This window comes from Sorex araneus, chromosome 6 (assembly GCF_027595985.1).
Source record: "Sorex araneus isolate mSorAra2 chromosome 6, mSorAra2.pri, whole genome shotgun sequence".
NCBI lineage: Eukaryota > Metazoa > Chordata > Mammalia > Eulipotyphla > Soricidae > Sorex > Sorex araneus.
In genome coordinates, this window is record NC_073307.1 from 81,387,781 (window position 1) to 81,413,544 (window position 25,764).

Below are 25,764 nucleotides of genomic sequence, written 5' to 3' on the forward strand. Positions count from 1 at the left end.
GGGCGCCATGGTGTCCCCCAGGGCTGCTCTCAGGACAGCCTGGGTGGCGGCTACTTTCTTAGAGATTCTGTGCATCTCAGAGGGTGGGTGGGGCAGAGACCCTCAGTCATTGCCTGTCTGAGTACTCAGCCTACTCTCTGCTTAGGGGCTTCTGGTTTATCTGGGTGAAGTTCCCCATATCCGGCCTTCTTGGAGAACCTCAGGCAATTGTCATTAGCTGGAATGTGTGTGTGTGTGTGTGTGTTTTGGGGGGGGGTACTTTTTCTTCTTTCTCTGGGACCCTGAGAAAAAAGAGAAAATTCTCCCCTCTAGATCCAACACTGATATTTTCACTGGAAGGAGAATGTGCGTGAAACTGGGGGAGGGGAGCAGAGGGGAGAAGAAAGATGAGCTTCCCCCCCCACTCCACCTCTTCCCTATCCGGGTCCCTTCTCCTCATCCTCTCCTGCCCTTGAGAAGGATTCTGCTGGTGACCCTGTTACTTCTCTGGAGGTGTGATTGGGGGGTTGGGGATGGCTAATTGTTTTAAGTCCTTTTGAAATGCAATCCTCCCCTCCCTGGCAAGAAATGGAGAAATCTGGCCCTATTCTTCTGACTCATCCCAGGGGCCATAAAAGGAAGGTGTTAGCTGAGTTCTCCTGTCTCGCATTCTTCTAGAAAAACCCTTCCCCCGAAAAAGCACTGTTCTGAAGTGAAGCCGTCTGAGCCTTCTCCCACAGGGGTTTTAGCATGGAGGGTCGTACCGTACTGAACCTCTGAACCTCTAGGCTAAGGGCCTGCTGCCTTCAGGACACACCCGCAGCCCTACTAGGTCTTGCCAGAATGTTCCCGACTATCTTCCTGAGCAGCCCCAGAACTGGGGACAGGCGGGCTTGCCCAAGTGAGATGACTTACCCATTCTTCTCAGACATCCTTAGTCAGGCCCAAGCCACAGTGCAGCGGGGACGGCGCTTGCCTTGCACGCAGCCAACCTGAGTTCAATCCCTGGCACCCCCAGTGTCCCCGAGTGCAGAGCCAGGAGTAAGCCCTGAGCACTACCAGGTGTGGCCCCCAAAGAGCCACAAAATTCCAATACCTTTAGCCTTTGTTTCTTCTCCGTGAAAGTTCAGTGAGCAGGACTCTGCCCTGAGTTGAGGGTGAAAAACAGGGTGGGGCAGAGACCCAGGCACCCATGACTGCTTTAAAGGAACAGATCTTTTCTAGGCTCCAGTGCATGCCCAGAAGGGGTTAAGTCCCTTGCGTGTGTTCTGTGGTTTGTGTGAAGGTCCCCAAATGGGGCTTGACTGTAGGAGAAAGAGGGTCGGCATCCTAGGAGCCCGGCTGGCTGCAGACGGCCTTTGCTGACCTCCCGTGAGGAATAAGGGAGTAGATCTCTCTCTCTCTCTCTCTCTCTCTCTCTCTCTCTCTCTCTCTCTCTCTCTCCCTCCCTCCCTCCCTCCCTCCCTCCCTCCCTCCCTCCCTCTCTCTCTCTCTCTCTCTCTCTCTCTCTCTCTCTCTCTCTCTCTCTCTCTCTCTCTCTCTCTCTCTCTCTGCCACACCCGGCGGTGCACAGGGGTTACTCCTGGCTCTGCACTCAGAAATTACTCCTGGCAGTGCCCAGGGGACTTTATGGGATGCTCAGGATCAAACCCAGGTCTGCTGTGTGCAAGGCAAACTCCCTCCCCACTGTGCTATCACTCCAGCCCCCCTTATCTCTTATGAACGGAACTCTTCCATTTCCTTTGTTTTCACCTTTCCTTTCTGCAGCTTTCCTGCAGGCGTCTGCCACCTGGGGAGCTGCCCTCCGTTCCTCCCTCAAGTCCTTTCAATTGCCGTCTTCCAAGACTCTCTTGGGAGCTGTTGCAAAAGTTCACCACCAGAGGGCAGCAGGCAGCTCAGAGGGAGCCGCTGGCTCAGGTCCTTGCAGGGGAGTGTGGAACCAGGGGGAGCCTCCTCCCCTCAAAGGCACTGACTTCTCACAGTCCTGCTCTTAAGGGAGAGGCAAAAAAGCAAAGTCTCTTGGGTCACTCCATAACTGGTTTATCCTTGAGCCTTTATCTTTGAAATAGTTTGAGTTTCCCCTTTAAATTGTTTCACATACAGGGCCTGGAGCAATAATATAGAGGTAAGGTGTTTTTGCCTGGAAGGCGGCTAACCTGGGTTGGATCCCTGGCACCCCAAAAAGCCCTCTGAGTCCAGCCTGGAGTAAGCCCTAAACATACCTGGCCTTGGACCCCAAAAGAAACAGCAAGAAATTTTTTCACATATAAGAGAAACAGGAGTTTCTATATGCACCACCAGGAGTAATTCCTGAGTGTGGAGTCAGGAGTAACCCCTGAGTATCACTGGGTGTTGCCCAATCCCATCCAACACCCCCCAAGAAAAAGTTTTGCTTGCTGACAGCCCTAGCAGAACACCCCAAGTGCTCCCAGCCCCTGCAGAGCCTTCGATGTCCGAGGCCCAGAGAGAGAGCGGGCGCGGGTAAGGTCAGCCGCTGCACCGTGAGGGGCTGGGGGTGCTGAGTCAGGCTCGGCTGCAGCTCCGTTACCGTAAACACCAATTCCAGGAGCGGCCGTTGTGCTCTGCAAAGCACATTTGCCGAGGAAGAAGAAACCAGACATATGTCACTCGGAAAAGAGGAGACATAAAAGGATGTTGTTTTCACATACTGGAGGGCTGCCAATTGGGCAGAGGATGAGCTGGGGGAAGTCCAGCAGGCGGCAGCTATAAGGGGGTTTAGCTCCTCTTAGTATAGGAAAGAACCTTCTGGTGACTGGGCCTACTTAAAAAAGACAGTGAAAAGCCGGGAAAATAATAACAATAAAGGCCAGACTGCAGAGATATTGCAGGGGTGGAGTAAGGTTCTTGCCTTGTACACGGCCAATCCCGGTCTGACCCTCGGCACCGCATAGGGTCTCAACCCCACCAGGAGTGATCCCTGAGTACCACTGAGTAGACCCCCAAATAGCAGTAACAGCTCCCACAAAATTAAAATCGAGCCTGATTTCCTAAGGGAAATGGTGAGAGGAACTCTGGTGGAAGCTTTGGTGCCTTCTTCCTGGCCGGGGGGATGAGAACGCCACTGAAGGAGAATTCGAGGCATCTTTCATTGCTCTGGTCCAGGCCATCCTCCTTAAGGGCCTCTGCCCTCATACATCCTGGCTGCCCACTCTGACCCCGCAGGCCAGAGACACCCCTTGCTCCCTGGACCCCGTGGCTAGCACCTCAGTTCTAGTCCGAGCTTTTTCTTTCTCCCCCAAGTCCACATCTGACCAGAAACTGAGCCCTAAGAAAAAGACATTCTGATGGCTGTAGAGATAGTACAGCGGGTAAGGCGCTTGTCTTGCACATGGCCAGCCCAGGCTCAATCACCGGCACTCGATGGTCCCCCAAGCCCACCAGGAGTAGTCCCTAATGCTGCCTGGTGTAGCCTCCAAACAAGCAAATCAGACAAGCCTGGTTTGCCTACCAGAAAAATAATTACCCTGTGCCCTCCTGGAAATCTGCCTTTTCTAGTGGAATAAACAAAGCTCCCAGTTGCACCTCTGGGTGGGTCCAGTGAGCTTCCTCCTCCGATCCACCCTATGCTGGCATCTCTGCTTTGGGAAACACTGACCTAGACTTTTTTTTTATTTGTTTTACTTTTTGGGTCACACCCAGCGATGCTCAGGGGTCACTCCTGGCTCTGCACTCGGGAATTATTTCTGGCGGTGCTCAGGGGACCATATGGGATGCCAGAGATTTAACTCGGGTCGGCTGTGTACAAGGCAAACGCCCTCCCTGCTGTACTATTGCTCCGGCCCGTGACCCAGAGCTCTTAGTGGCTGCAGACTGCTGTCCTCTTCGCCTGGCCAAACAGGAAAACACTGACATGGAGTGTGACAGTGTCTGCTCCGGTTTTAGGGCTCAGCTCAGGATTGCCTTCAGCTCCCTGCTAGGAGCCACCCCCTTTTCTCTGGTCCATATGCATAGTATTTCTTTCTTTTTTTTTTTTTTTTTTTTGGTGGGAGGACGATGCTCACCTGGAGATGTTCACGGGGTTTCTCCTGGCTCTGAACTCAGGAATCACTCCTGGCAGTGCGTGGGGGACCATAAGGGGTGCCTGGGATTGAACCTGGGTAGCTTGTGTGCAAGGCAAATGCCCTACCTGCTGTGCTGTCATTGTGGCCCCCAGTATGTCTTTTTAATTTTTCTTTAGTTTAGGTAACATGGTTCTTTTGTTGTTGTTGTTGTTTTTGTTTTTTTGGGTTTTTTTTGCGTTTTGGGTGACACCCAGCGATGCTCAGGGGTTACTCCTGGCTTTGCACTCAGGAATTATTCCTGGTGGTGCTTGGGGGACCATATGGGATGCCGGGGATCGAACCCGGGTCGGCTGCATGCAAGGCAAACGCCCTTCCCGCTGTGCTATCGCTCTAGCCCCTAGGTAACATGGTTATTGAGCTGAGTATATTTTCACGGTTTTGATAAACAGTAACTGCACCTTCACCACAGGGCTGATAACCCTCTCCCACTGTCCCGTGTCATTTGTCCTAGGTCATTTCTAGTCTGCCTCCTCCTCTCCCTTCCCCTTCTCTCTGCCTGCCATAGTTACCGCAGTCTTGCAATCAAAGGCCAAGGGTTTGACCTCTTTTTTTGTTTGTTTGTTTTTTTCTTTTTGGGTCACACCCGGCGATACACAGGGGTTACTCCTGGCTTTGCACTCAGGAATTATTCCTGGTGGTGCTTGGGGGACCATATGGGATGCCGGGGATCGAACCCGGGTCGGCTGCATGCAAGGCAAACGCCCTACCCGCTGTGCTATCACTCTAGCCCCCTTTAAACCATTTTTATTTAGGTTCTGGGATTTACAATATTGTCATACCAGTCCCACACCCAGCATCAGAGAGACTCTTCCTGTTTACCGCTGTCCCAAGTACCCCTCGCACCCACCACCTTGTAAGCTCAGTTCTATAGATAAATTTTTTTGTGTGTGTGAGGGAGCCCACCCAGTGTTGCTCAGGACTTATTCCTGGCTTTTTGCTCAGGGATCACTCCTGACAGGGCTTGGGAAACCACAGGGTATGCCGGGGATCAAACCTGGGTCTGCCATGCACTAGGCAAGCAGCCTTCTCTCTGTACTGTCACTCCTCTTGCCCATGGACCAAATCTTCAGTTCTGATGACATTGGCTATTTGCTGTTCCCTGACTATGTCTCTTTGTTCACCTGATATTTGGGATAGATTACATTTTCTTTTTAATTGTAGAGGTGATGACACCAAAAGATATATGGGTGAATAAGAACTAAACTGGAATTCCACAAAATCATAAAGCAGCTCGATAAAGTATGAACTGTTTTTTCAAAAACTTGTTCTTTTTTTATAGGTATATAGAAAATTAAATTTAACACTATGAATAATTCTTTGCTAATACATTTATGATTTAGATGAAATCGCTAAATCCTACAAATGTAATATTAGTAAGAGTGAAGAAAGTGAAGAAAAATTTAAGGGAAGAATCTGAATAGGTTTGTGGTGTGTTTTATCCTTATAAAGGGGATATTGGCTTTTTATTTATTTATTTATTTATTTAAATTTTTATTAGTGAATCACCGTGAGGTACAGTTGCAAACTTAAGAACTTTCATGTTTGTATTTGGTTTACATCCCTCCACCAGTGGGGAATATTGGCTTTAGGTTAGAAACTATTTTTCTTCTTGAAACAATGTTACTGCTGGGTGCTTCGCAGGCCAGGTGGTTCACTGTCCTGTTTGTGTTTAGGTTTTTGGACCACAACCAGTGATGCTCAGGGCTTATTCTTGGCTCTACGTTCATGAATCATTCATGGTGGTGCTGAGGGAACCATATGGGGTGCCCGATATTAAACATGTATTAGCCATGTTCAAGGAAAATGCCCTACCTGCTCTACTATCTCGCTGGCTTGGCTTTACTGTGTTTTTGTTTGTTTTGTTTTGTTTGGGGGCCATGCCTAGCAATGCCTGGCAATGCTCAGGGATTACTCCTGGTGGTGCTCCGGAGACCATATGGGATGCCCGGGATCGAACTTGGGTTGTCAGCCAAAGCAAAGCAAGTGCCCACTTGCCTTTCTCCAGCCCCCAGTTCACTGTTTTAGAGTGTGTAGTTCACTGTAGAATCGAAAGCTTGTGCTACCACCTATCCCACTGTCTAATTCCACACGTGTTTATAACTAAAGAGGCTGCATACTCATTAGAACACACTCTCCAACCCTTTTCTCTCCTCCTCAAGCCCGAGATCATTAACCTCGGAATCTCTGTCCCTGTGAATTTTCATATTATGAACATTTAATGTAACTGGAACCATTTAGTACATGGCATTTAAAATTGTTTGTTTAGGGTCCTCACCCAGGGGTGCTTATGGCTTCCTCTGAGCTCTGTGCTCAGGGACCACTCCTAGTCATGCTCGGGGGACCGTATGTAATGCTGGAGATGGAACCCTGGTCAGCCTCTAGCAAGACATGTGCCCCACCCGCTGTGCTGTCTGTCCTGGCCAGTAGGTAACCTTCTGTATTTCATTCAGTACAGAATCAAAATCTAAGTGGCTCTCTTAGGGCCACCATTCCAAAGTTTTTCCATGTTGTACTTTATTATGTTTTTGCTTGGTTTTTCTTTTTTTCTTTTTTCTTTCTTTCTTTTCTTTTTTTTTGCTGGGGGGAGCGATAGCAAAGCAGGTAGGGCATTTGCCTTGCACGCGGCCGACCCGGGTTCGATTCCTCCACCCCTCTCAGAGAACCCAGCAAGCTACTGAGAGTATCCCGCCTGCAGAGCAGAGCTTGGCAAGCTACCTGTGGCGTATTTGATATGCCAAAAACAGTGACAATAAGTTTCACCATGGAGATGTTACTGGGGCCCACTTGAACAAATCGATGAACAACAGAACGACAGTGCTACAGTGCTTTGCCGGGGGGGGGGGGGGGTAGTACTCACCAAGAGTTCTCAGGTGCTTAAAACTCCTGATTCTTCTGGTTCGCTATAACAGTGCCCAGGAGATTTTGCAGTGCCAGGGACAAATTCAGGGCACACACCACACCTGCAGAGCACCTGCTCCAGCCTTGGAGCCATCTCGCTGGCCCCATTCTTGGCTACTTTTTAGGGCTGAATAGCATTCCACCATTTGGGTCATCCCACATTTTACTTACCCACGCACATGCTGATGGGTGCGCGCTGATGTTGGTTCTACTTATTTTTTGGCTAGTGCGAACCATGCAATGAATGATGGTTCATGTGCAAGTTTTTGGGTGGACATATGTTTTCATTTATCCCTTGGAGTGGATTTTTGGGTCATATGTTAATGCTATGTTTAACCTTTTGAGAAGCTGCCAGACTGTTTTTCAAAACAGCTGTGCTGTTGAACATTCCCACGAGCGGTACATGAGGTTTCCAGTTTTTCCATACCCTCACCAACTTGTTATTCGTTGCGTTTTCCATTCTAGCCATCCTGTGGGTGTGAAGTGGTATCTCATCTTGCTTTTGACTTACAGTTCCCTGCTGACTGAGTGTTATTTTTTTATAAACATTGCTATTGGAAGTAGAGTAAACCTGTCAGCGTATGTGTTTTGAAGTAATTCAACACTTTGGACTTTTGACTGGAAGTGACCTTCATTTCACATATTTACTTATTTTCCTTTTTGAGACACACCCAGCTGTGCTTATAGCTTCCTTCTGGCTCTGCACTCAGGGAGTACTCCTGGTGGGGTCTGGGGGGCCCCTATGGGGTACTGGGGATTAAACCTGGGTTGGCTGTTTGCAAGGGAAGCACCCAAACTCCTGTACTATCTCTCCAGCCCCCAGGATGTGGCTATTTAGAGAGGCAGTACCCGCTTTCCCAAACACATAGTTCCCCAGGCCTGTCAGATTAGGAGGTGATAGGGGCCCTGTGACAGGTAGAGAGAAGCAGCTAGGAAAATTCTAGACATTAGAATTCTAATTCACATTCTACTCCTCGTCTCTGCCACTGGCTGGCAAGAAAGCGGCACCTGTAAAGAAGATGGATGGGTGCGCTTCGGGCGGGGAGGGCTTGCGGCTCCAGGGAGCAGTTAGTGTCGGGGCTCTGGGTCTTGCTTTTGGCATGAGTTTTTGCTCAGTCTCTGGCGGCTGGTCCCAGATATTCCATCATGGAATATTCCATATTCCAGATACGCCTTAATGCTGGCTCTCCCCTCTGGTTAGGCTTCCTCTGAGGAAAGCAGGGTGGGGGTCCCAAGGGCCCTAGGGGGTGGATGTGAGTGCCAGGCCAGGACTTCATTCTGAGCCGTGTGTTCTAGGGCAAAGGAACCGAGTTTCAGCTCATTACCAAAAGAAGCTTCTGGGGTCTGGAGCGATAGCACAGTGGGTAGGGCATTTGCCTTGCACGCGGCCGACCTGGATTCGATCCTCGGCATCCCATAGGGTCCCCCGAGCACTGCCAGGAGAAATTCCTGAGTGCAGAGCCAGGAGTAACCCCTGAGCATCGCCGGGTGTGACCCAAAAATTTAAAAAAAGGAAAAATTTTAAAAAGATAAGTTTCTGGGGCTGGAGTGATAGCACAGCAGGTAGGGCGTTTGCCTTGCACGCGACCGACCCAGGTTCGAATCCCAGCATCCCATAGGGTCCCCTGAGCACCGCCAGGGGTGATTCCTGAGTGCAGAGCCAGGAGTAACCCCTGTGCATCGCCGGGTGTGACCCAAAAAGCAAAAATAAATAAATAAATAGATAAATAAATAATAAAAGGATGAGTTTCTAAACCGCAGGGCCGGGTGGTCCCGTCGGGGGGCCAGGAGAGGGAGCTGACCGCCACCTTGTCTTGCAGGCAGCCGGGAGACGGCCTTCACCTACGCCGTGAGCGCGGCCGGGGTGGTCCACGCCATCAGCCGCGCGTGCCGCGAGGGCGAGCTGTCCACGTGCGGCTGCAGCCGGGCGGCGCGGCCCCGGGACCTGCCCCGGGACTGGCTGTGGGGCGGCTGTGGGGACAACGTGGAGTACGGCTACCGCTTCGCCAAGGAGTTTGTGGACGCCCGCGAGCGGGAGAAGAACTTTGCCAAAGGATCCGAGGAGCAGGGCCGCGTGCTCATGAACCTGCAGAACAACGAGGCGGGCCGAAGGGTAAGCCCGACCCTGTCCACTCCCCGCCACACCTCCGCCCGCGGGCGGGGCTTCCTGCCCAGCCTGCTGGCCCCGGTGCCCCCTGCTCCACCCTTTCCGGAAGGCCCCTCTCCCAAAGACACGCGCTCAGATTGTATTCTCTTTGGCTTGGGGGTCACATGCGGCAGTGCTCAGGGGTCACTCCTGGCCAAGGGCTCAGGGACCACGGAGCAGTCACAAGCAATGGTGACTTCCTCCGAAAGGGCTGCCCATACTTAGGTCTGTGTCAGACAGTGGACTCGGGCCAGGCAAGCTGCTGTGGTGAGATCATAGATGAGCCCATTCAACACAGGAGTGACTGCTCGCTCCTTCCTTCCTTCCTTCCCTCCCTCCCTCCCTCCCTCCTTCCTTCCTTCCTTCCTTCCTTCCTTCCTTCCTTCCTTCCTTCCTTCCTTCCTTCCTTCCTTCCTTCCTTCCTTCCTTCCTTCCTTCCTTCCTTTCTTCCTTCCTTCCCTCCTTCCCTCCTTCCCTCTTTCCTTCCTTCCTTCCTTCCTTCCTTCCTTCCTTCCTTCCTTCCTTCCTTCCTTCCTTCCTTCCTTCCTTCCTTCCTTCCTTCCTCCTTCCTCCTCCCTTCCCTCCTTCCTTCCTCCCTCCTTCCCTCCTTCCCTCTTCCCCCTCCCTCCTTCCTTCACTCCCTCTTTCCTTCCTTCTTTCTTCCTTCCTTCCTCCTCCCTTCCTTCCTTCCTCCTTCCCTCCATCCCTTCCTTCCTCTCCAGCCCAAGATATATATATATATATATATATATATATATATATATATACATACATACAACTCAAGTGATTTACTGCTCAACCATATCTCTGGTCCACAAATGGCAATATCTTAAAAATTAAATTGGGGTCGGAGAGATAATATAGGGAATAAAGCCTTGAATGTGGCTGACCCTTGTTCAAATCCCCAGCACCACATATGGTCCCCCAAGCACTACCAGAAGTGATCCCTGAGCCTGTGCTCAGGCTTTACTGGGAGTAAATCCTGAGCACCGCCAAGTGTAGCTTCAAGCTCCACTCCCCATAAAAAGGAAATTGCCAGGCCTGGAGAGACAGTACAGCAGACATACTGGGTACTCGCCCAGCAAGCAGCCAGCCTGGGTTTATTCTCCAGCCTCTATGGCCCCTCGAGCTCTGCTAGAAGTGACCTTGAGTGCACAGTCAGGGTAAAGCCCTGAGAATAGCTGGTGTAGCCCCCAACCAAACACATAAGCAAGAAACAGGTTTGTTAGTGTTTGGGTAACAGAAGACAGACATACTTCTAGAAACATGCTTATTTATCAGCAAAAAAGAACTTACATAGGGCACGTATCTGATGAGAGGAACTGCGGGTATCTCGCGAGGACCAGGGTCTCAGGGTGCTGACCAGGGTCTCAGGGTGCTGACCAGGGTCTCAGGATGCTGACCAGGGTCTCAGGATGCTGAGCAGAGTCTCAGGATGCTGACCAGGGTCTCAGGATGCTGACCAGGGTCTCAGGATGCTGAGCAGAGTCTCAGGATACTGACCAGGGTCTGAGGAGGCTGAGCAGGGTCTCAGATGCTGACCAGAGTCTCAGGCTGCTGAGCAGGGTCTCAGGATGCTGACCAGGGTCTCAGATGCTGACCAGGGTCTCAGGGTGCTGACCAGGGTCTCAGGATGCTGACCAGGGTCTCAGGATGCTGAGCAGAGTCTCAGGATGCTGAGCAGAGTCTCAGGATACTGACCAGGGTCTGAGGAGGCTGAGCAGGGTCTCAGATGCTGACCAGAGTCTCAGGCTGCTGAGCAGGGTCTCAGGATGCTGACCAGGGTCTCAGATGCTGACCAGGGTCTCAGGATGCTGACCAGGGTCTCAGGATGCTGACCAGGGTCTCAGGATGCTGAGCAGAGTCTCAGGATACTGACCAGGGTCTGAGGAGGCTGAGCAGGGTCTCAGATGCTGACCAGAGTCTCATGCTGCTGAGCAGGGTCTCAGGATGCTGACCAGGGTCTCAGGCTGCTGACCAGGGTCTCAGGATGCTGACCAGGGTCTCAGGATGCTGACCAGGGTCTCAGATGCTGACCAGGGTCTCAGGAGGCTGAGCAGGGTCTCAGGATGCTGACCGGGGTCTCAGGAGCCTCCTGGTGCACTGCTGTATGTTTAGCATCACCCGTAGCAGTGAGGCCAAAGCAATGAAGCCAGAACTAGGACTGTGCAGGCTGGAGTGATAGTACAGCAGGCAGGGAGTTTGCCTTACATGCATCTGACCTGGTTTTGATCCTCAGCACCCCAAATGGTCCCCCAACCCCAGTCAGGAGTGTTCCCTGAGCTCCGGGACTGAAGTAAGCCCTGAGCACTGCCAGGTGTGGCCCCCAAATTACAGCGATAACGACAAACTGGATTTGTCTTTATCATTGGTCATCAGACACTCAGTAGCTTTTTTATGTAGCCCCTACTCAGAGGTGAGTTTGGTTTTGCTGCATCTGAGGAGGTGTGTGTAGGTACATGTATGAGTGGAGCCAGGAGTAACCCTGAGCATTGCTGGGTGTAGCCCCAACCCCCCACCCTAAAACCCCACAAAACAACAACAACAAAACTCTGGGCAGAGGTCAGAAGTATCTTAGGGAAACTTTCACTCTGCAGGCATCCATGACGCTGCCTCAGTCTCCCCCCCGCAGCCCCCAGCCCCCAAAGTCTTCTGTCTTCCTCTCTGTTTGGGTGACCAAATGCCATTTTGGAGATATCTAACCATGAGCAAGGTTCATTTCAAAAGAAAAAAAGGATCTCAACTTTATCCTCACACTTTGCAAATTTCCAAGAGCCCAGTTCATCTTAAATCCACCTGTCCTTAAATTCTTCCCTGCCTACCAACAGCTTCTGAGCTGTCGTGAGGAGCAATGGACACTTTTTGATTTTTGCTTTTTGGGTCACATCTGGTGATGCTCAGGGGTTACTCCTGGCTCTGTACTCAGGAATTACTCCTGGCGGTGCTCAGGGGATCATATGGGATGCTGGGAATAGAACCTGGGTCGGCCATGTGCAAGGCAAATGCCCTCCCCGCTGTGCTATCGCTCCAGCCCCTGAACACTTTTCTTGGAGCATTACTGGCCTCTGAGGACAGGAACCCCCATCTCACCTTTCCCGACACCCCAAAGTTGCACTTTGCTTGGGTGAGCACTGAGGCATGCAGAGGAAAGGCTCCACATTGCCTCCAGGAGATCAGCTTCCTGGAAGGAGGGAGCTGGGGGGTCCAGTCTTCTCTCTGACCCCTCCCTCAGGGAGGCGTTATGGTGGGAACTAGGCAGTCATCCTAATCACCCCTCTTTTAGTCACAGTCTTGACCCCTCTTCTGCTGGCTCCTCATTTTATTGCCCTTAATTGTTTGTTTGTTTGCTCTGGCCTCATCTCCCCCCCCTTCCTTCTCCTGACTCCCTCACTCACCTTGCCTGTCTGGGCGCACCTCTTCCCCAGCCCTTGATCTCTCCACTCCACTTGGCAATTCCATCCCACTGGGAATTCCCTCTCTAGTTTGATCTGCTCTCCAGGAGCAGACCTAGGCTATCCATCACCGTCCGAGTCCAGATATTCCTCCATCCCCACCCCGCTTTCCCGAAGAGTTCCCCAGGGGCCCAGATAAAAGCGTTTCCCCCCCCCCCCACCCTAGGACCCAGATTTGTCCGTGACACTATAGCTAGTGTGGCACCTGGCACACAGAGGAGCACTTGGGCTGACTCGGCAGGACATTTCTCTTGGCCCCTGTGAGTCTCCATCAGCCTGTTTTAATGATTGGCAGGCAGAGTGGACAGTGGGGGCGGGGGACCATATGGGATGCTGGGAATCGAACCCAGGTTGGCTGTGTGCAAGGCAAACGCCCTACCCGCTGTGCTATCACTCCAGCTCCAAAAATATCTATCTATCTATCTATATATATGTATATATATATATCTTTTTATTTGAACATTTTCCTACTTTTCCATTGATGTAGTATGAAAGGCTTTGTCCAAGAGGAGCGAGGATATAATAGTTTATTGATACTGTGCATACCTCACTCAAATGTATGGGGCCCTGGACATGGGACGGGGGAGAGAGAGAAGCAGAGAGAGAGAGAGAGAGAAACACTTTATATCTTATCAATAATAAAATATTTAGCCAACAGGTGGGACTGGGAATATAGCCCACGTGCTGGAGCAATAGCTGGGTAGGGTGTTTGCCTTGCACGTGGTCGACCTGGGTTCGATTCCTCCATCCCTCCTAGAGAGCCCGGCAAGCTACTGAGAGTATCCTGCCCACACGGCAGAGCCTGGCAAGCTCCCTATGGCCTGCTCGATATGTGAAAAACAGTAACAAGTCTCACAATGGAGACGTTACCAGTGCCCGCTCGAGCAAATCGATGAACAACAGGAGGACAGTGCTACAGTGCTACAGTGCAGGAGCGAAAAACCTAAGCATGTGCATTTGAGGCCTTGAGTTCCATCCCTGGCACCACACTGCCCCCTACAGTGCTGAGCCCAGCCCTGGTGGCCCCTCTGCAAATACTCAAAACAAGCAAAAAAAAAAAAGACAATACCTACTTGAGCGTCTCTCCCATATCTTTCTTCCTGGAGGAAATGAGGAAAGGAGGTCCTGGGTGAGACTCATGACACAATTCCTTTCGGAGTTTTTTTCTTGTTTTTTTTTTTTCTTACTGAAATGCTTCCCTGTACTCTGCGTGGTCTTGCCTTGGCTTCCCTTCCCCAAATCTCCCTAAGTGTTTGCTCCCCGGGGAGATGCTTATCCACCCCTCACTCAGTACACACCATTAGGGCCTTAATGCTTCCTGCGTGCAGCAGCGCCAGATGCCGGCATCCCTCTCCAAGCCAAGCACCGTTTCTAGAGGAATGTGGGCTCCGGCTCGGCTCGGAGCAGGGGGATTTGTTTCAGAGGCTAATTGCAAAGCTGCCTTTGAAGTGCCTGCTGGAATGGCGTGTGGGGTCCTTTATGTCTTGGGCTGGAGCTGCCAGCCAGGTGCTGGTGCGGGAGCCCCGCGGAGGGGCCTTGCCAGCCTTCTCCTCCTAAGCTGCTTTTAAAGCCCTAAGGTAGGAACTCAGCCGCCGGTGAGTCGGTTTGGGCGGCCTTCAGGGTGGCCTTGAGGAAGTCAGTGGGCCCTTCCAGAAGCTTCATTTCTCCACCATCAAAATAGTGGGATGATTCCAGGCCAGGATGAAAACAAAACAAAAAAACCCTGCAACAAACAGGAAGAATTTTGACAATTGCAGTACTATGAGCTGATGGCGCTTAAGCTCTCTCTTGCACCTGCAGCCTCTGCTGAGCGCTGAATAAAGACACAATCTGGGGGCTCTTGAAAGGAAGGCAGAGAGAACCCCTTGAAAAATGAGTTCCAACTCAGTTGGGGACAATAGCGACGGGCGCGAGGAAATGTGCCGAGGCCCGCTCGCATTTTGATCTGCCATCTGCACGTCTGGGCCTGCTGCCAGCGCTCGGCCGCAGCTCAGGCCGCTTGCATCGGGAAACGCTCTGTCAGCAGCTTTCTGGGCCCCGCTTGGTTTCGCTTGTAATCTGGGAGAGCCCAAGTGCAGACCCATTCCCCACGGTGGCGCTTGTGACTTCCGAGGTGGATTTGCTTTCAGATCAACCGCCCCATGATGCGATAGATGGGCCCAGTGAGTGCCACCCAAGTCTCCCCTCTCCCCACTCCTAATGGGTGAGTGATTGGGGTGTTTGGGGTGGCCAAAAGCACTCTTGCTTGCAAATCTTTTTTTTTTTTTTGGTGCTAGAGCCTCAAGTGTAACATTTGTTTCTTTTTTTTTTTGCTTTTCTTTTTTTTTTTTTTTTGCTTTTTGGGTCACACCCAGCGATCCACAGGGGTTACTCCTGGCTCTGCACTCAGGAATTACTCCTGGCGGTGCTCAGGGGACCCTATGGGATGCTGGGAATCAAACTTGGGTCGGGCGCGTGCAAGGCAAACACCCTCCCCGCTGTGCTCTCGCTCCAGTCCCGTGACATTTGTTTCTGATCTGGGTTTTGTGGTTGGGGAAACAGTGCTGGGGCTTCACACTTACAAATGTGTGGGGTTTTTTTTTGTTTGTTCTTTTCGTGTGTGTGTGTGTGTGTGTGTGTGTATGTGTGTGTGTGTGTGTGTGCGCGCGTGCGCGCGCACATGTGTTTGCTTTGGGGCCACATCCAGCAGTGCTCAGGGTTTACTCCAGGTTTTGTACTTGGAACTCACTCCTGACAATGCTCAGGGACCATATGAGATCCTGGAGATCGAACCAAGTCAGTTGCGTGCAAGGCAAACTCCCTCCCCACCATCCAACCTATCCAGCCCCAAATGTGGTGCTGTTTGCTTGTTTGACGGAGAGGATCCTGCCGGCCCTCTGGAGTTAAGGACCACAGGTTAAGCCAGAGAGAGGAACCGCTAATGTCTTTGGGAGTCGGCAGGGTCGGGAGAGCAGAAGCACAGCAGGACAGGCCCGAGGGCTCTGCTCTAGTGTCTAACACGGTTGGCTTCTTTCTTTCCTTCTTCAAATTTTTTTGTTTATTTTGGGGCTATACCTGGCACTGCTCAGGGCTTGCTCCTTGCTTTGTGCTCAAGGATCACTCCTAGCAGTGCTTGGGAGAGTGAATGGGGTGCCATGTATGGAACCAGGTCAGCCTCATGCAAGGCAAGTGCCCTACCTCTGGTGTACTGCTCCAAGTAGTATCTCTGGCCCCACAGCTGGCTTCTTTCTTCTGACTTGTAGCATATACAATCTGGACACATTTTGTTGGCTTTTTAGTACCTTGAGACTTTTGGTTTAGCTATAAACATCAGGACCAGAGAGATAGTCTAAGGGCTTAGGTGCTAGCCTTGTGTGCTGCCAGTCTGGATTCAATGCCTGGCATCCCATTTTGTCCCCTGAGCACAGAGCCAGGAATAAGCTCTGAACACAGTTGGTGTGGCCCAAAAGGTGTACCACACAGACACAAAGATAGAAATAGCCCTTTCCCCGATTGTAAAATTGACATTGATGGTAACAAATTTTAAATAATGAGAGAGGGATAATGTAGAGTGGAAGGCCCCCCAAATAATGACCTACAGCTGATCCGCCTGACATTGCTGCCCCAGTGGCCTTTTTGCTTGTTGTCTCTGGTCTCTTTATATATATATATATATACATATATATTGGCTTTTTGAGTCACACTCGGCGATGCACAGGGGTTATTCCTGGCTTTGCACTCAGGAATTACTTCTGGTGGTGCTCAGGGGACCATATGGGATGCTGGGAATTGAACCTGGGTTGGCCGCATGCAAGGCAAATGCCCTACCCACTGTGCTATCACTTCAGCCCCCTATTCATTTATTTTTAGTTTTTATGCCACACCCAGCAGAGCTCAGGGTTTACTCTCGGTTCTGTGCTTAGGGGGATCACTCCTGGCAGAGTTTGGGGGACCATATGGCATGCCAAGGATAGAAACCTGTGTCAGCCACATGCAGAATAAGTGTCCTACCCACAGTACTATTGCTCCAGCCCCTCCCCAGTGGTTTTCTACGTAATAGATAATCCATTTATCTGCTTTCAATCTATGCAACTGAGGAAACTGGAATGTAAGTCACAGGTAAACATGCATGTGGAGGGGGTGTGGGGAGTGCGGGGTAGTGAAGGGATGGCAGAGAATTAGTACAAGAGGTAAGGCTTTGTATGCGCCCAACCCTAGTTTGATGGTCCCTTGAGCACCACTGGAAGTGACTTCTGAGCACAAAGTTAGGAAGAGTCCCCAAGCACTGCTAGGTGCGACCCAACTTCCCTCATTCCCAATAAATAAAGGTATCCATCATTTGGAATTTATGTGTGTCGGTGGGAGAGAGGTAGGACCATATCTAGTGGTGCTCAGGGCTGACTCCTGGCTCTGTGCTCAGGTAGCGGTCAGGGGTCAGATGCTGGGGATCGAAGGCAAATGCCCTGCATGCTGTACTGGGTCGAGGACAAGTGCCCTGCATGCTGTACTGGGTGGAGGGCTAGTGCCCTGCATGCTGTACTGGGTGGAGGGCTAGTGCCCTGCATGCTGTACTGGGTGGAGGGCTAGTGCCCTGCATGCTGTACCGGGTCGAGGGCGAGTGCCCTGCATGCTGTACCGGGTGAAGGGTGAGTGCCCTGCCTGCTGTACCGGGTGGAGGGCGAGTGCCCTGCCTGCTGTACCGGGTGGAGGGCGAGTGCCCTGCCTGCTGTACCGGGTGGAGGGCGAGTGCCCTGCATGCTGTACTGGGTCGAGGGCGAGTGCCCTGCATGATGTACTGGGTGGAGGGCGAGTGCCCTGCATGCTGTACTGGGTGGAGGGCGAGTGCCCTGCATGCTGTACTGGGTGGAGGGCGAGTGCCCTGCATGCTGTACTGGGTGGAGGGCGAGTGCCCTGCCTGCTGTATTATGGCTCCAGCCCAGCCTTTGAAACTCCATCCCACACAGGAGCCATTCGCTGACATTGGTCCTTGGCCTGTGCTGACCGGGGCCCTCTCCCTCCTTCTCTCTTCCTTCCAGGCTGTGTATAAGATGGCAGACGTGGCCTGCAAGTGCCACGGTGTCTCGGGGTCCTGCAGCCTCAAGACCTGCTGGCTGCAGCTGGCCGAGTTCCGCAAGGTGGGGGACCAGCTGAAGGAGAAGTACGACAGCGCGGCGGCCATGCGCGTCACGCGCAAGGGCAAGCTGGAGCTGGTCAACAGCCGCTTCAACCAGCCCACCCCGGAGGACCTGGTCTACGTGGACCCCAGCCCCGACTACTGCCTGCGCAATGAGACCACCGGCTCCCTGGGAACCCAGGGCCGCCTGTGCAACAAGACCTCGGAGGGCATGGACGGCTGTGAGCTCATGTGCTGCGGCCGCGGCTATGACCAGTTCAAGAGCGTGCAGGTGGAGCGCTGCCACTGCAAGTTCCACTGGTGCTGCTACGTCAAGTGCAAGAAGTGCACCGAGGTGGTCGACCAGTACGTCTGCAAGTAGCCGGCCCGGGCCCGCCTCCACAGCGCCGCGCAGAGTTTATATGATAGAAAGCTCTATAAATCTATTTTATATTTGTATAAATGAAGGGATGCAGGATAACTAATTAAAAGAGAAAATGGGAATGGAAACGCGTATTTAAGAGACGTCCGAGAGCTTCTGCGGTTTGGAGTCGAGCCGGGCCGCCACCCTCCTCAGAAGAGGCTGGAGAAAGGGCCTCCGGGGAGGCAGCAGTCTGCGCAGTCTGTCTGGCCGGGGAGGGGCGTCTGCGGGGCGCGGGTGGGCGGCCTTGGGGCTGAGGACTCGGCTTAGCCCCTGTGTCGGGGCCACAGAGATACTACAGTGGGGAGGGTTCGGTCCCCGGCACCCCCGAAGGCCCTCCGCGCCCTGCCAGGAGTCAATCCCGGGTGCAGAGCCAGGAGTCAGCCCTGAGCACCGCTGGCTGTGCCCCCCACCCCAAAACCAAATAAACCCAAACCCAACCCAACCCCTGATGTCCCGTGCAGGGTTGTGCTGAAACATCACGGGGCTTGCTGAGAGGCGTGGGGTTTCCTCGGCCTTCCTCCAGGGGCCTCCCCGGGGCGTGATTTGTCACTTCCGCCCTCCGGGGAGGCCCCGCAGGAAGCGCAGTAGGGTCGGACCCCACCAGCCCGCACCGTCTGTTCATCCCTGCCCCGAGGAACAGGGGAACAGTTTCTCTGACATTAAGTGCCCGTCACCGCTGGTCTCTCCCCGCATTCCTTGGACGCGCGAGTGGTAGCTGAGCCTGCCCGCCCCGTGGCGGGTGGAAGCGCGTCGGGGAGCTGAGATACTGCCGAGCCCTGGTCTGGCTGTCGGAGATGGGGCAGGAGATTCTGGGGCGACGGTAGCCCGGTGGGGAGGGCGTTTGCCTTGCAGGATTGCGGGTCCGGGTTTGATTCTCAGCGTCCCATGTGGTTCCCGGAGCGAAAGGGGGAGTGATCCCAGGAGGAAGCTCTGTGCACAGCCAGGTGTGGCCCCAAAACCAAGAGGAAAAACAGAAGCAGGGAGGCTGGGAGGGAGATGGCCCAAGGAACAGAAACCCAGGCCTTGCATGTGACAACCCCTCTGGGTTCCCTCCCCAGCGCAGCCTGGTCATTCCCCTGCCAGGAGCACGCCCTTCCCCCCCTAAGAAAAGCAGGATTGAACACTATAATGAGAAGGAAATTAAGTGACACTTTGGCACACTCACCCAGACTGTGCAAAGTGGAGCACTCAGTCAATGCTGGTGGTGAAAACGCTATTCTGAACAGAATCGCTTAGGGATGGAGCAAGCCAGAGAGAGCACCCGGACCATGAACTTGGGCTTTGCTCCCACGTTCAATGACATGGTCCCTCCCCCGCATCCCTCGTCATCAGGAGAGACCTCGGAGTGCAGACCCCTGAGCACTGCTTGGTATGACCCAAAACAAACAAACAAATAAAAACACAAACACAAACAAAACCGAAGACTAGAATTGAAATTTAAATTTCAGCCTCACGTTTACCTGCCTTCTTCCTTCTAGAGTTTTCTCTGGAAAAGTTTCTAGGGAAAGAATGGAACTGAGGAATGAGGATATATATATATGTGTGTGTGTGTGTGTGTATGTGTGTGTGTGTGTGTGTGTATCTCCTTTGGTAAACTTCAGTTTACCAAATAATCCTCAGAACAAGATTCTGTTTTAGATTTTTGCCTGAGCATACCCACTTATGCAGTCATGTATGCAACTTGTATCTTTATTTTTTTATTGGTTTTTTTTGGGGGGCCATACCCAGTGGTGCTCAGGGTGGTGCTCCAGGCTCTGCACTCAGGAATTACTCCTGGCGCAGTTTAGGGGGACCATATGGGATGCCGGGAACTAAATCTGGCTCCGCCATGCTCAAGGCAAATGCCCTACAGACCCAAGGACTTGTGTCTTTAGAAACAAAAGAATCATCTGGTGAAACAACAGAGAACATCAGGCCTGGGTTATTTTACCAGTGATGGTCCCTCATTCTGTTGCTTAGATTCATTTGATTAACATTTTCAAGGTGGTTGGTCCTAGGAAAAATGAGATTCAAGGGGCTGGAGCAATAGTACGGTGGGTAGGGCATTTGCCTTGCACACGGCCCACCTGGGTTCGATTCCCAGCATCCCATATGGTCCCCTGAGCACTGCCAGGAGTAATTCCTGAGTGCAAAGCCAGGAGTAACCCCTGTGCATCACTGGGTGTGACCCAAAAAGCCGAAAAAAAGAAAAAAGAGAGAGTTAAGTCTATTGGCTACTACAGCTATAAACCACCTCTCGTCTTAATTTATTTGGCAAATTAAATGGACAGGCCCACAGATCTAATTCTAAAAGGGTTTGGAAACACTGCTTGGGATATTGTCCATTCAGATATAGTAGTTCCAGTAAGCATTAGCTTACACTGGGTAAGATGAAAAAAACTGAAATCTAAGTTAATCTTAAAAATTTAAGAACAGGGGCTGGAGCGATAGCACAGTGGGTAGAGCGTTTGCCTTGCACTAAGCCGACCTGGGTTTGATTCCCAGCATCCCATATGGTCCCCTGAGCACCGCCAGGGAGTAATTCCTGAGTGAGCCAGGAGTAAGCATTGCTGGGTGTGACCCAAAAAGCAAAGTAATAATAATAATAATAACTTAAGAACATTATGGGTCGGAGAGATAGTCTTGTCTTACACATGGCCGACCTGGGTTCAAACCCCAGCACCCCACAGTGGTCCCCCGAGACCACCAGGAGTAATTCCTGAGCACAGAGCCAGGGATAAGCCCTTAGCATCGCTGGGTGTGACCCCTAAAGGAAAGTAAACAGAAAAACCTCAAAAGAATTATCATTCCTGAAAATTTCCCCTGCTTCCTCATAAGTCACGCCTTTAACATTTCCCCTGCCGTCTTAGGAGGCCACGAGGTGTTTGTAATTGAGTTGCTCCACTGACTACAGATCTCACAGACACAGACACGGGAGTTTATCAAGAAGAAGCTTGTTGGAGGGGGCCGAGAAAGTAGAGTGCATAGGGAGATTGCCTTACATGTGGCTGACCTGGATTCAAACACGGGCACCACATATGGTCCCCTGAGCCCCACTAGGAGTGAGTCCTGAGTTCAAAGTCAGGAGTAAGCCCTGAGCACCACCAGGTGTGGCTCCCAAACCATAACAAAAAAAGAGAAACGGGCTGAAGTGATAGTGCAGTGGGTAAGGTGTTTGCCTTGCACACAGCCGACATGGGTTTGATCCCCAGCATCCCATATGGCCCCCGAGGCACAAACAGAAGTAATCCTGAGCACAGAGCCAGGAGTAAGCTCCGAGCACTGGTGGATGTGACCAAAAAAAACCAAACCAAAAGATTTCTCAAGAAGTTTCTTTTGGGGTCAAAGAGTCTCACCACCCTGAGCAGGTGAAAAACAAAAAAAGGTTATTTCCTGCATCTGGAGAGATCACTCGCTTTACAGTGGCCAACCTGGGTTTCACCCCTGACAGCACCAAACCCTGCCAGGAGTGTTCCATGAGCACTGAGCCAGGAGCAATCCTGAGAACCACCAGGCGTGGCTCCAAAACAAACAAGAAGTTATTCCCATCTTCAAACAGGCTCTGGCACATTGGCAGACCCCCCTACATGGGTGATGGGCGAGTCCCAGAGTGCCTTGTATGTACACAGGCACCAGCTCAGGAGTACCAGTACACACGAGAACACTAGAATGAATTTCAAGTTTGTCAATGCAAATTTTTGTTCATATTGGAGGGGAGAAAGAGAGGCAAGCAAGGCATAGAACACATGACATGGTAAAAACAAATACAGCTGTTGCAGTCGGGGAGATAGCGACAGTCGGAGAGGCAGCAGGTGAGGTGCTTGCCTTGCATGCAGCTGACTCAGGTTTGATTCCTGGCATCCCATCGGCTCCCCCAGTTCTGTCAGGAGTGATTCCTGAGGGCAGAGCCAGGAGTAACCCCTGACACTGCTAGATGTGGCCCAGAAGCTGCGGGTGGGGGTGGGAGGCAGCTGCTGTTGCTGTGGCAGAGGCTCTGAGGAACATGATTGCCCGTCTCGCTGGTAACCCCAGCCGTCTGCTTGGCTGGTGATGAGACGCTTCATCTCTCCGGAAGGAGCTCTGGGACTAGGGGAAAACCAGGGCTGTTCATCTGCTCTTATATAAGAATGTCTGCATTGTATTTGCACTAGCACAACAAGAAAGGGAGTTTTCTTTTTCTTTTCTTTTTTTTTTTCTTTATGGGTCACACCTGGCGATGCTCAGGGGCTACTCCTGGCTCTGCACTCAGGAATTACTCCTGGCGGTGCTCAGGGGACCATATGGGTTGCTGGGATTTGAACCCGGTTCGGCCACGTGCAAGGCAAATGCCCTCCCCGCTGTGCTATCACCCCAGCTCCAAGAGTTTTCTTTTTCTTTTTTTGCATAGGAGCAATGTGTAATTCGCCCCCAGGTGAGAGCACTTTAGCCCAGCTCTGAAGGTCAGACTATGGATTTCCTTTACAAGGTTGAATTTTCAGGGTTGCTATTGTTGCTGTTGTCATTGATTTTGGCCCACACCGGCTATGCTCAGGGTTGACTCCTGGCTCTGTGCTCAGGAATCATTCTAGGGGACCATATGGGGTGCCGGAGTTTGAATCCTGGTTACCTGTGTGCAGGGCAAGCACCTTACCTCCTGTGCTGTCTCTCAGCCCAGACTTTCTAGATTATTCGAGAGTGTGGGCGTTCGGCTGAAGGGGAGCCTGGTTCCTTGCTTCCTCCCTCCTGCTGCCCGCCTTTTGCAAGTCTATCAGAGGCGGCATCAGAAGATAGAATCAAATCGGTTGGCTTGGACTTCAGTCGCTGTTACAAATAAACGAATGGGAGAAAAAGACTAGAATTGGATTTTCTTTCTTTAATGACCTGTAAATTTAATCTGTCGTCTACGAGTATTATCTATCACTGTCAAGGGTAACTGAAAGTAGCGTGCGAGTGGCCCGGAGCCCTGCGGGCTGGTGGCTGCGGGTCCTGAGAGAGGTTGCTGAGGATGGGACGCGCCGCCCACCTCCCTCTCCAAGGTCCAGGAAGGTGGCAAGGTGCTTGCCTGTGGCTGACCCCAATTCGAATCCCCAGAACCATATCTGGTACCTTGCGCACTGCCTGGGGTCACTCCTGAGCACAGAGCCAGGAATAGCCCTGAACACCGCGGGGTGGGTGGAGCCCCAAAACAAAACCAAACGAAACAAATGCCTCACCAAGTACAGAAGGAGTCTCCAGTTAGATGCACCAAGGGGGCGGGGCGGGGGCGCAGGGAGATAGTAGAGTGGTTAGGGTGCTTGCCTTTTGCTTGCCTTGCATGTGACCCACTCGGGTTTAATCATGACACCCCATTAGGTCTTGGACACCACCAGAAGCAAGTCCTGAGCCAGGAGTAAGCCCTGAGCACCAGGCATGACACGGAAAACCAAAGGAAAACAAAACAATGGAATGAGCCAAACCTTTAATCCAACTTTAGCTTATTTATTTTTTTGTCACTTTGGATGATGCTCGGGGCTTGTTCCTGTGTCTGTGTTCAGGGGCCTAAGTGGCACCAGGGATAAAACTGGGATCACCTTAGCCCTGTACTACCTCTCCGGCTCTCCCAATTTTATTGTAACAAGCAAAAGGAACATAGACTGCTGTAAGCAGTCCTGGCCCACTCTGGCACGTTGCTAAGATTCGGGGCCTATTAATAGGGGTCAGCTGGACTTTGGGTGGGTCCCTGAATATCTGCTTGCTCTCATGCTTACTCTATTTTCAGAGACCTTTTAAGTTAAAAAGGAAATTTTGTGAAAGGACCAAGTTTGTTTGTTTTTTGGAGCCCCGCCTGGACCTCTGCTTGAGTGTCACCTCTGCAGTCCGTGCTGTGGACTCGGGTCTCCCTCCTGCACGCACACTGCGGGCTCGGCCTAGTAAGCTGTCTCTCCACCACCAGGGCACATTGTTTTCTTAATTGGTCATTGTTTTTATTTTTATTTATTTATTTATTTATTTGTTTTTGTTTTTGTTTTTTGGGTCACACCTGGCGATGCACAGGGGTCATTCCTGGCTCTGCACTCAGGAATGACCCCTGGCAGTGCTTAGGGGACCATATGGGATGCTGGGAATCAAACCCGGGTCAGCCGTGTGCAAGGCAAACGCCCTACCCGCTGTGCTATTCCTCCAGCCCCTCCCTTTTTTTAAAAATTTTTTTTAGTTTTTGCTTTTTTGGGTAACACAGGGGTTACTCCTGGCTCTGCACTCAGGAATATTCCTGGTGGTGCTTGGGGACCATATGGGATGCTGGGAATCGAACCTGTGTCGGCCGCGTGCAAGGCAAAACTATCGCTCCAGCTCCAGGAGGACACATTTTTTCAAATATATCTTTTATTCAGGTTGGAGAGATAGCACAGGAGTAACGCACTTGCCCTGTATGTAGAAGATCCTGGTACCTCCCCCGATTACCACCAGGAGTGATCCCTGAGCACAGAGCCAGGAGTAAACTCTGAGCACTTCAGATGTGGCTCCCAAACCAATCTTTTTTTTTTTTTACTTTTTCCTTGAATCTCTGTGAGATAGACCCTTACAAAGCTGTTCATCATTAGATTTCAGTCGCACAGTGTTCCAGCACCCTTTGCTCCACCAGTCTGTGTCTCCCAGCGCCAGAGCCCCCAGTTTCCTTCCCATCACCCGCCACTCCCACCTCTCCGGCAGTCGCTCTTCTTCTCTCTGTCTCTGTCTCTCTGTCTTTCAGTATGTCTGTCTGTCTGTCTCTCTCTCCATCTCTCTCTGTCTCCTCTCTCGGGCATTGTGACAATTCTGTGTCACAGGTGTAGTTCAGCAGTGAATCACTTGTGTAGCATGTGCGAGGCCCTGGGTTTGATCCCTCGCACTCTAGCATGACAAGAAAGCAAAACAAAACACTTACAGTGGATAGGGCACTTGCCTTGCACGTGTCTAGCCCAGGCTCAATCCCAGTACCACATAGGGTCCCCTGAGATTTCCAGGAGTGATACCTGAGCACAGGCCAGGAGCAATCCTTAGCACCGTAGGGTGTGGTCCCAAAACAAAAAACCAAGCGAACAAAACCCCACACCAAGAATCCCCCAACTTTTGTTCCCAGTGACGTCTCCCAAGTTCTCACGGATTGGTGAGGAAACTTGACAGCCAAGGAGCTTCACTGCCAAGGCCACTTGGTTCTCCTCTCAGACCTGCAAGGAACACGGCCCGGGGTTGTGGCTCAGGGGAAACGCATCTGCCTTCCATGCTGAAGGCCCTGAGTTCAATCCCCGCTGTACCACACCCCAACCAAGTGGACACGGCAAGCAAGGATATGGCCCCTGAACATCACCACAATGACGGCCGCCCAGGGGAACGTGGCAGGCAGCAGAGACGTCACTGAGCTGACTTACAAGAGAGGGGGGTAGCCTCAGAGGCTGCAGGGTGTCCAGGAGACACAGTGACACCCTGGCCGGCCACCCTTCCTGCTCTGCTCTGCTTCCTTCGGTCTCTGAAGACCAGATTTCTCTGCTCCCTCATCTGACAAATACCAGCGGTTTCCCAATTAACATCTCACTTTCACAGGAAAGGCCTCAAGTCTCTCCAGGTTTCCTTGTTTAAAATCCCCAAAGAAGGGGTTGGAGGGATGGCATAGCGGGTGGAGCACTTGCCTTGCACACAGCCCACATGGATTCAATCCTTGACATCCCATCTGGTCTCCTGAGCATAGCCAGGAGGGGTCCCTGAGCACAGAGCCA

At 51.9% G+C, this 25,764-nt stretch overlaps 1 protein-coding gene across 1 annotated transcript in view; it reads left to right on the forward strand.

The window, feature by feature from the left end:
- Window positions 1–19,339, forward strand: part of WNT5B (Wnt family member 5B) — a 167,389-nt gene extending 148,050 nt beyond the window's left edge. The window contains exons 4-5 of the mRNA XM_055141724.1: window positions 8,780–9,072; window positions 17,573–19,339. Of these exons, the coding sequence (XP_054997699.1) occupies window positions 8,780–9,072; window positions 17,573–18,031 (752 nt within the window). The 3' untranslated portion in view covers window positions 18,032–19,339. The remainder of the gene's footprint in view (window positions 1–8,779; window positions 9,073–17,572) is intronic.
- The last annotated feature ends 6,425 nt before the right edge of the window (window positions 19,340–25,764 follow it).